Below are 11,049 nucleotides of genomic sequence, written 5' to 3' on the forward strand. Positions count from 1 at the left end.
TGTATCCAAAACCTTTCCTCCATCTGGTCACTATACATACACGTAATTAGTAACTTTTATTTGTTTATATTTACGAGCTACTCACCATACAGGAAACGTGGTAACGTGCACGATGAATTGTGTGTGTGATAGTGCTGAGGTTTGGGTTATGTAACCATATCTGGAAAATTTCAGTCGGGTTACACAACCAAAAAATGGATTCAGCTCGTTTTGGGTGGACTGACTAAAACGAAGACCAGACCTACTTCCATATATATTTCACGGATCTCCATGTAAGCGGACGTCCTGTCTGATTTTAGTGGAAGGAGTGAATAAGTCACACCGATGGGTATTTCATTGCAGTTTTATCGACATGTCAAAAATCCCTCATTTACATGCCTACGGTTGACAGCTAAAGTACCCCAAGCTACCCAACCATGCACTATCTGTTGCACAAGTGCAAGTATCAAGAATATACACGAGTTAGTGGACGGCTGTCATTTTACGATATTCAAGACTTACATCATCTTCTCTATCCTAGTTTCCGGCACCAGTTTCAAGTGTATTCAAGATGGCCGTGCAAGTTCGACACGGAACAAGCTGCTGAATTAGTTCCTCTGATTGAACGACTCGCCGGTTCAAACACGTGGCTTCCTTGTTGGATCATTTCTGCACGAATGCCAACGGTCTATTGGACACACTTGAAAGACGGGAAGACGTGAGTATTAGTCGACCTTTCTATAATTTTGTTTCATGTGTTCAACTCTGGCAACTTATGTATGGAGTCTCCAAACTTTTTCACCCGTCAAGCCGTTTGATTATATGATATATGAAGTGGCTGAAAATCAGAATGAATGCTGAAACTATCTTCCTTATAGACCATATCTTCAAATGATCACCACCCAGCAATGAATGCTTCTAGTGATCCTTGTGAAATTCCTGTGTCGTCCTTCGGATTAGTTTCCCAAGTCCTTATTAGCGAATCCATGTTGCCATACGTACGGAGAAGTAAGGGAGAAATCTGTATGAAAAGGCAATCTAAGTCTTTTAGCTCTCTAGGATCCAGCTCCTAAAGATTCAGTACCTCATTCTTGGTGTATTCTAGAGGCGAAAGTTACGGTTGGAATACAGGAGTGCAGTCAACCGCTCTCCTTTATATCTATTGTCACTGCACAGCACCCGCAGGGTTCTTCGTTTAGCTATAAAACTAGGTGATTTAAGCCTGTCCATTACTCTCATCCCTACACCGTGATTAAGTTAACAAAGTAAACAATTTTTCGCATCCATTTGCGCTGCGGTCATTTTTGGCTTGTCGGGTAGACATGATAGCACAGTTTGGCTGTTCAGTATAAGGTCTCAGAAAATACTGCCATATTGCTTCCTATTGAAACAGAAACTCAGCGTGAATAACTGGTTCATTGAGAATACCTTATCAGTATAAATGATATTCAACTGACCCCCTGTTTCCTAATTCCCATCAAGAATTTGGAGTGAAGGGAGTCTTGTGTGAACATCACCTCAAACTACAGAAAATGCTATTATTTAGCCTACTGTATTCTCATCATCGTGACTGGAGAATATGCTTTTCATTATACTCAAAACGTTTCTCTCTGAACGTCAAAACCTATTCAGCATTCCCCAAATTGAGGATCGTGCGAATTCACTTAGCCATAAATTGTTATCTAAAAACCAAACCCACCCAATATATTGGTTCGTATGAAGTGTAATCGATAATTTTGCAAAAAAACTGGAGCATTGGATTCCATGTGGTTCGTTTTCTGGATGAGCAACTACATCCGTTTTTGAACATGTGCAGAAGGTACCATAACGCATACTGAATTTGAATGGTGGTGTTAGTGTGCTTGAGGAGCTCTGAGTTCAATCAAAGAAGACCTGAATGTTTGTGTCCAAGGACCAGTAGCCAAGTTTCAGAATCCTAGGGAGCGTCAGAAGTAAAACGTAACCCGAAAATGATCCACCATCGCCTATGTCATCATAGATTACTGGGCACATGAATCAGGCTGGAGGTAGGCTAAACGTACGGCTTACTAGTACTGCGACACTTCCTGATACAAAGCCAATCTGTCTGGTCATCAGTGAAGCCTAATGGATCAGTGAACTCTGATTTGTAAATCATCAGGAGGTTTGAAACATTTATTTAAAGTTTAAGCCAGTACTTGTCACTGTGTGAGTAGCCAAGCGGAATTTTACGGGTGATTTCTCTTAGAAATGTAAAAGCCTCTCTTCGACTGTGAACTATGAGTGAAGATTCGGGTGGGCCCTTCATGTGACGTCCTTAAGGCAGGAAGACATTTAAAATCGGATCAGGTACCATGATCTGCGTGATTGAACGATCAGTGGTGTTTTAGACTTTCGGGCTGTATTCCCCTCATTTTGCCCCATAGTCACTTGTAAAGAAACTATCCACAGCCTACCCACTGACTTGAAGGTTTTAGGGTTGTTGAAGTGCACATTGTTCACTATCCTCAATAATACAATGTTATTCGGCTTCCCGGCACAGATTTATTCCACTCGCCAGATGCATCCTACCTGTTTATGCGACGCACGCTTATTACCGGTATGTTATTTTGACTCTCAGAGTGAAGCTCACGTTGGATTGCTCGACTGTTTGCTATGGGCATCATACTTGGCTGATAAATTGTGGTATATGGATAGATGAAATAGATGTACAAAGTGCTGGCATCTCATAAATAGCATTTTTATTCTCTTACAAGAAATAACACGTGATTTTCGTCCGAAAGAGCAGATACCATTAGACTCATCAGTGTCTTATATTTATTTGGGTTACAAAGGCGACGAGATAATGGCTCAAATTCGGAACTCTATTATTTTTTCAATATGTTTCGCTGTTCTAAATTGGGTTGGCGATCTGATCGATAAGTATTTTTGAGTGCACAGACTTTTTAAAATGCGAGGAGGTCAAGCTTACCTATGGATTCGAGCGATCTCCACGGCATTACTTACCAGAAATGCTACCAGGCACAAAGGTTCACTAAGCATTTACCACTTGTAACTAGAGGCGTTGGCAAAAAAGTAATGAGTGAACTAAGATGAGACGGTTTTTTTTAACCGCTTAGAGTTTTATCCTACTAACTTGCCAAATTTCACAAAGGTGCAACACCCTTTCTCACGATTCAAATAAGTCTCAACATTATCAAGTTAACTCTGTAAATTCCGAAGAAAGCAGAAGCCTCAGATATTGGCGGGATACTATTTGCTTTCAACTATTTCAGTATTCGTCAATCCAGACTATATTTCAAAGTCGCTGAACTTCCGATGGACTTATCCACTTTCAGGTTACCTACCATCCAGTGGGTCGCAAAGCAAATGGACGAACGCCTAGCCCCCTGTTATTCGTAAGAATAACGTTTTAGGCCATTAAATCCATAAAAACATTAGAATTTCGGAGGGCGCACAATCGATAATTGTCGCATCACCCTGGTCAAATTTGTGGCAAGCATATCTTGCAATCAAAATTCATTGAAGCCAAATAGTCAAACAGGACTTGATTGCAGCTGCCTATCCACTTCAAGTACGGTCAAGAGGAGAAAAGGGAGCTTACTTTAAAGCAAAATTTGAGCAATCGCTGATTTATGGATATTGTTCTGTACGAGCCAAACTTTCTCAAATCTTTTTTCAGATACTTTCACCTTTTTTCAAAATAACTCGTCAGAATCCCTAGAATTTATGTGATATGAACAATGACCCGGAAGCCCGTGATGATAACTAAGAAACAAAAGCCTACTTATGAGTTCCTCTTTTTGTTCAGTGTGTAACTCCACATTTCCGAGATGATAATGGATGACAGTACGTTAGCCAATGGAGATTTTTTTAATTTCTGGAAGCCTACAAATGGTACTTTGTTCATTTGGAGACTTTCTTGTTGTTTTCAGTCTTAACCTGCTTTAACTGAACTTAAGGAATGGTCGGACACACGTCAATTTTCATATCATTTTGAGTTAGTTGAGATTTTTGTGATCTTTGATCATCATGATTATGAAAAGTAATACGGCCGCGCTGTCTTTGTATCGGTTTGGCTTTAAGACTAATATTGCTAACGATTTTCACATTCGCAGTTATCCCGTTACCCCAATCAAAATCCCCGCACTGAACAATGTTTGGCAAGCCCACCTGCAACTATATCACCTTGATCCGTCTCGTCACAACGGCGCCTGGTCCTGCCATGCTAAGAGCTTCGGCGGTCAAACAAAACTTGAGGTCATGGTTTTGCTGCATGTGGTTCCACGACTATTCCTTGAGTATCACGTAATCCACCGGAACGAAACGGCAGAACCCGTGGCTGAACATCTGGTGACCGTACCTGAGGGTGGGACGCTACTGCTTGGTTGCCGTATAAAAGAAGAAACCGCAACGGCTGGCTACTTAGTGACTCCGGAGTTCACGTGGAATCGTGTCAGGTGAGATGGTTGCACCTTCAAACTTGAGCTCACATGTCTCAACTGCCTGGTTTAGAAGCTGGGGTGAAAATAAAACTTCATCCTTCGTAGTCACGCCTACAATGCTTGCCAGGTCAGGCCAACAACACAGAAATAATGTAGTCACTTTCATCCGAGCAGGCTCCATAATGTAGACTTAAGTGGGTTGTCGAGAAATACACTCATTTGCAAATCAATTTGGTTTTCACAGGAGACTGCGCCTACCTGATGGGCCCCAAGAAGGGCGAAACCGGTCGTGGGATGTCGGAGAGTTTTCAGCAACTTTGTGAGTAGTTTCCTTTATGAAAATATACTGCGATATCTCGAATATCGTACCAAATGAATCATGAGGCGGCTGTGTGCAGCACATTCAGCTGGAGGACATCATAAACGAGAGATTCAATTGAGTCTCCCGTGAAAACCAAATTGATTTGTAAATGAGTGTATTGCTCGAAAACAGTGCAATTTGGGTTCAAGTAGATCATAACGTTGACGGAAACTCGGGGACAGGCGAAACCGGTCGTGGGCTGTCGAAGAGTTTTCAGCAACCTTGTGAGTAGCTTCCTTTGAGTGGGTTGTGTTTTGTGGGACAGATTTAACTGGAGAATAGTTCGAAATGAATAGCTAAAAGATGTTTTAGAAGTGTGGGCCTCGTAAGAGTCGTCTGACGAGTGTTTGAAGTGATATACATTTAGCCTATCACAAAAGTAAATTATTCTGCTCCCGGAAGCGTTCAGTAAAATAATTCTTGGATGGTTATCAGGTTATCAGTTTGGTTCTTTAACCTGATACTTACGAAGATATCCGGTGTGAAAATGTGCCCTTCCTATAGGTTGCTAGCAGCTTGTTGGTGTACCAGGCGAGAATCAGTCCAAATCAGTTACCAAGTAAAAGCACCGAACAATGAGTAAAATTGCACGATCTGGCTCAGAAGCAGTGAAACATTGTAGGCCCAGCGTAGCTCAGAAGTTTCGCCCATTCTTTAGTGAACACCCGCGAAGTGGGCTAAGTTGTGACGCCGAAAAAATCAAATTTTCAAGCGCAGTTTTGTGTTCCCCGGATTTCGGTCCAGTGATATCCGACTGAAGATGTTTGCCTTACATAATAAACTGACAGACATTCTGTTTCTGTGTTGACTTAACAGCACGAATGGCTAGTGTTTCATGACGCAGAGCTCTGCATATGATACTCTCTTAAGGCGCACATTTGTCTCCTGCATTTTGCCAAATTGTAGAGCGCATGGATCAAACGGGCACGCGGACTCATTTTGGAATCTCGCTGGTGTTGAGCTACTATACATAAAACCCGTTAATTCTTCTCAACACGCGGGACTTTGGTCTTGTGGGAAGACCAGCGCACTTCTTGGCAGTGTACAGGAGCAAGTCAAATTTTTCGTCAGTGTCGGGAGAGCCCCGGTTTTCGAGCGCAAACAACCTCGACAGATTTTCCGTGTTTCAAAGCACCAACCAACTCGGTTTCTTGAATGTGGAGCAGCGGATTTCGGTCAACCGATCGGGAGGTTGATATGGTACCGTTGCCGTGGTGATCGAGGGTGCATTCCAATAAGAAAACGAGCAATGTTTGAAAAACAAAACATCCTAGTCTCCGCAATCCCGGGGGACAAATACACTTGTCGCATTGAAAACATATGGGGATTTGTCGAGCAGCATTTCTATTTTAAACCTTTTTTTGAATGAGTAAGTCAACGAGTTCTGAATGCTTATTGTACCTGTTAGAGCAATATTATTTCGGGACATTACTTCTTCATTCACATTAGGATTTGGACCTCTGTCAGTTGTTCTGCATCTGTGTTCCTTTATGTGACTTCGAAATGCAATCCACATGAATTTTTGCCTTTTTCGCCGTCACTTTATTGTACCTAAATTCATAGAGCTATGCCCATCTGTTATATTAAACCACTTCAGATTCATACCGGCTCAGCCTTTTTGTTCGGGTAATATTTAGCGCGTTTCGTACAATATGGGATCAAGCTGAACTCAAGGATGCCTAAACTCGGAGAGTTTTCCCATCCTATGAACCCTAACTAGAACGAAATCAGTCATAGTATGTTAAATGGCTTTCAACAAAATCATGAGTAGTGTTTTATCAAGAAAATATCGCTGGTTGTTATGAATGGAGTGTCAGCGTATACTTTGAAGAAAAAAATAGTGTGCACACATTACCTCGTCAAACTATTATCCACGCAGAGGGTAGTGAATTGCGGGAAGCGTCTTCTTTTGAGACGCACTGGCCTTGCTTTAAAGTTGAAGGGCTATTATCACTTTACTCTGCCGAAAACAACCAACTTCCGACTTTGTACATTCTTAAAAGTATTCCGTTTCACGGTACAAGTGAGATAACCCGATTTTTCCTTGATTTTGAAAGTACTTGTGCAGAAAAGCAATCGGTACAAGGAAACGCTTTGAAGTGTTTCTTGTGCTATTCAACTGTTAGCACATCTTACCACTGAAAGATAAGTTCCAACGGTATAACCATATTTTACGTCTTCCTTTTTTGCCAGTGTTAGGATTCGGCGGGATCGGGATTATCAAGGTGTTCCACACTTTGGTGCGTTTACGGATCAAACCCTAAATTTTCCTGAGTCAAACGTTCTGGGTTAAAGCTTCCTTGATCATAGGAATGCTGATGGACAGATACTGTATACCTTCTAGAATAATATCAAAGGATAACAGTATGAAGGTCCAAATCTTGGAAGATATGGCACTTGATACCATAGCATGGCGGATTACCGTCTGCACAGGGCTAAAGAGGTTTGTGGCGCAGCACATTAGAGCGCACGAAAGCGGGTGCATCATTCAAAGTAAAACACATTCACACAAAAACCTGTCTGTTTGTCGAAATTATCACCTTAGGGACGACAGAATCATAACTGTTGAAGGTGAAGTTCCGTACCATATTGGTAATGTGTTATTAGGCGCCACCGGAGAAGACCTGTGTGGTCTCCTAATAGGGAAGGTGAGGTAATGCACTGAAACTAAAAGGAATTAACAGATGACATTCGTGCCCATTTTTACACCGCGATGTTTAGTTCGGTTGATGCCTCTCAACTTGACTATGCACGTCTTCTGGCCTACCGTATTCCCCCGGTCTACGCCAGTTCCAGAGGGTAGCGTCGCAGTCTTCTGCAAGCAAAGCACTTTGGTTTTACTACTATCCTCATGCTCCCACTGAATCAGCCATCTTTACCAGATCAGCTTAAGAACCAGAAAACAATAAAAGTTCTGCGGTGATATTCAATACTAGTGATAGGAAGAAGGCCTTCTCTGTGGAGGTTTCTATTAGAGAAATCCCAACTGAACAGTTACAGACTATTGTACAGGGGAGCAAAACTCTCATATGCATCTTGTTTAAAAACCTGAATATCGATCTTCTCCTTGAACGCGTCTTGCTGAACTTTCCTGGATATTCATTGACTTTTACTCAAATGCAAGTAAATGGTACAAAGCGACTCCACAAATTCCGTAATAGATCTCAATTTTCAAGAGACGCTAAGCGGATTTACGAGAAAACACCACTCACATGCCTTGTTAGTAGTATCCAACATTGCACGTACTTCATCCAACGCGATGAGAGAAACTGAGATACTAAACAAACTGCTCAGGGTAAATGCTATTGCTAAACAGCACAGGAAGCATCTCCTGATAGACTGCGCGTGTCAGCTTTACATACAAAACACTTTTTCAAGTGTTGTATGTATCCTCGCGACCCCTGTCGATAAATGGCTGATAAATGAACAAGTAACATTTCTTTTTTGTATGCCTAGTTGTACAGTGAAATTGCCATCGGAAACCATTATGTACACGATTAACATAGCAGTTTGGTGGGATAACAGAGTGAAGATTTGTCTCGATATGATCGAATTTTATATGCGTGTATATATTTCAAAAATAGTGTTCCGTATTAATTGGAATAAAACCGTGGCAGGCATGAACTTCAGCAACGTTATACACTTCGAAGTTTCAAGACAAAAACCATCAACTAGAATAGGGTTATTTGCACTTTACTAATCCATAGGCGATGTAACTCCTGGTACAGTTGCAGCGGTCGGTTAGACAAAGTCTGCTTACTATGTACTTCATGTAATTCTTTTAATATTTGGTAGCTACCAAAATCGGTAACCATTTCACTAATGCACTTGCCGCACCAAAATTAAGACCAAAATTTGATGTTTCACGTACCCAGATGGCAGTGAGATCGACGCCGTATACTATCCCACCATGATCACTTATTTTGATAGGCTCTGCCGATCAGTGTTTTGGGAACAGCGGTGTGGCCCGAAGGATCAACCTAACATACATCATTAAGCCTCGCTGTGAAAATTGTGGTTTAGGCAACCGTGACAAACCCTAGCCAGAGCCACCACCGAACCAAATTTTAATGAGGCAAACGGCGTAAACAAGGGACATTTTCTCAAAAAGGTTAGAATGAAACCTGTATTATTCAATCAAGCTGGCCACACAAAAATAAACCCAGGTGGCAAGCACTCAGAGCCTGTTGCCATGCTAACCAGTGCATAAACCTAGACCTTGAAATCATGATATTTTCGGTCGTCTCGCTAATTCTGGCCCTATTGCACAAGTGTTTATCCTTCCGCCAAACTTCGCACGTTGATATCAATTCCAACTCAGCATGAAAGCTTAAACGCAGTGCTACACTACACTGAAGAGCTTCTCATGGACGTCGTCCCATACTTACTTTAGACGGAGGTAGTGATAGGATATGGCGAGATATAACTTTCGAGGACGGTGAGCAATTTTACGTTGCAGTGGCTACAGAGTTTCACGACAGCCTTAGAGCTCTAAGTGATACACTTTCGTACGTAACATCCGTTACGCGCCTAAAATTTTCTAGCAACCCAGCGTGCAATGGATTAATATGCTCACTCCAAAGTACCCTTCGTAATGATGTCACAATGATAAGCTGGCTTTGCCTTACAGGCTGGTGTATAATCAGCGCTAGTATGGTTTCACTGCCCGTATACAAACTGGAAAGCTCATTTTAAGCCTCATACTGACAAATGACGGTTACAAATGTCACGGAGCGCAGACTTTTACCAAATATTGAAAGATGGAAAAGGCACCACCTCCAATAACATGGAAAAAGTATAAGCTGCAACAGCGAAATACACTCATCTGCAAACAAATTTGGTTGTGTGAGTGACCCATAAACAAGAGATTCAGCTTGGTTCCAGGTGAGTCCCTCACAAAAACCAAATTTGTTGTAAATGTGTGTATTTCGCTAAGTTCGTGCAATCTCGGTTCATGTAAAACATAAGGATGACGGAATCTCGGGGACTGCCGCCACCTGATGAACTCCAACAAGGGCGAAAGCGGTTGTGGGCTGTCCAATGTTTTTCAGTGACCTTATGAGTAGTGTATAACGTCTATAATCTGAGTATTCTGTCCTGGAATACTTTGATCCTTGACGTAAATAGCGTGATGCAGAAACTGGCGCGGCATACACAGGTTGCGTCTATGCTAAATCAGCTGAAATTAGCTCGCCAGTCAACAAGCTATCCAATCACACTGTCAAAAACAATTTCAAAGGTAAGGCTGCCCATTTTCAGTTCTCGTCTGGCCATCAATGTTCAGGATAGTTTCACACTTCGAATGAATCAACTTTCCCAGCAGCACCCATAAGTTTTTGGAGGTGAGGGACACTTGTTTTAATTAGAACATTCGGTCAAATGGACGGGACCGAGAAACTCTGATTGGCCGATTCAATCCGCACTCCATAGTCTCGAAACTTCTGGTTTATGCGGAAATAAAACAACACAACGGGGAACGCGGCATGGTAGTCGGATACATTTGCGAAAACGAATGTCACGGGATAACACCGTAATTGCATACATTTTAGTTCTCACTTTTACTTTTCTCGGTACAATGAGAACCAAGAAGATAAATAAAAACTGATCAATGGGTCAGTGATGAACAACAAGCAGTCCAAAACAAATGCATTTTGTCCATCAAGTGAAAAGTGATAGATAAAACGGTTGGAACATCAGTCTTATCCGCGCATTTTTTTCAGTCGTGTGGTGTAGATAAATATTCAATCAGTTTTTTTCAATGTGCATTAATAAATAAGAATAAATAACACTAGCATGTTTGAAATGACTGTCCAAGGTTTATTGCGAGCGAACTGGTAATGTCGAAACACAATGTATGAAGCAACAAACGCATCGTTGAGAAGGTTATTTGTTGCTTGCGAATAGAACGGAAAATTAGCGGGCGGTATTCGAAACATAAGAGTGCGATCGTCCAATCCAGGATCCTATTCGCATCTTTTTCAGTCGGTTTCATGTTTTTTTGGACTTGTTGAATATAACACGGCAGTATGAAATGAACTTTTGATGAAGTGATCTGCCTTGAGGTCGTATCTTCCCCAAAAGCATGCTTGAATACGTCTATCACTAGTATGGACAGTGGGACGATGGCACTCCAGAGTCTACTGTTCGTGGTTTGCCTGGATAGGCTGTTGAAAACAAAGAAGGCCAAGGAATTAAACAAAGCAGCGTAAAAGAAAACGTGCACTTGCGATGTCTTAAGTTTTCTTTTGTTGTAAGCCAGCAAGCGTCTAACGTTAACTTAGGTCT

General features: G+C 41.7%; 2 protein-coding genes across 2 annotated transcripts in view; one reads left to right on the forward strand and one right to left on the reverse strand.

Annotated features, from left to right (window-relative positions):
- The window catches only part of T265_01912 (hypothetical protein), a gene marked incomplete at both ends in the record, with an annotated part of 84,180 nt that extends 77,812 nt beyond the window's left edge, over positions 1 to 6,368 (forward strand). Inside the window, 3 exons of the mRNA XM_009166038.1 lie at positions 521 to 697; positions 4,077 to 4,418; positions 5,671 to 6,368. Coding sequence (XP_009164302.1) covers positions 521 to 697; positions 4,077 to 4,418; positions 5,671 to 6,133 — 982 coding nt within the window. The remainder of the gene's footprint in view (positions 1 to 520; positions 698 to 4,076; positions 4,419 to 5,670) is intronic.
- A 4,325-nt stretch (positions 6,369 to 10,693) lies between these two features.
- The window catches only part of T265_12892 (hypothetical protein), a gene marked incomplete at both ends in the record, with an annotated part of 39,419 nt that continues 39,063 nt past the window's right edge, over positions 10,694 to 11,049 (reverse strand). Inside the window, one exon of the mRNA XM_009166067.1 lies at positions 10,694 to 10,919. The remainder of the gene's footprint in view (positions 10,920 to 11,049) is intronic.

Source organism: Opisthorchis viverrini (genome assembly GCF_000715545.1).
Source record: "Opisthorchis viverrini unplaced genomic scaffold opera_v5_21, whole genome shotgun sequence".
NCBI lineage: Eukaryota > Metazoa > Platyhelminthes > Trematoda > Opisthorchiida > Opisthorchiidae > Opisthorchis > Opisthorchis viverrini.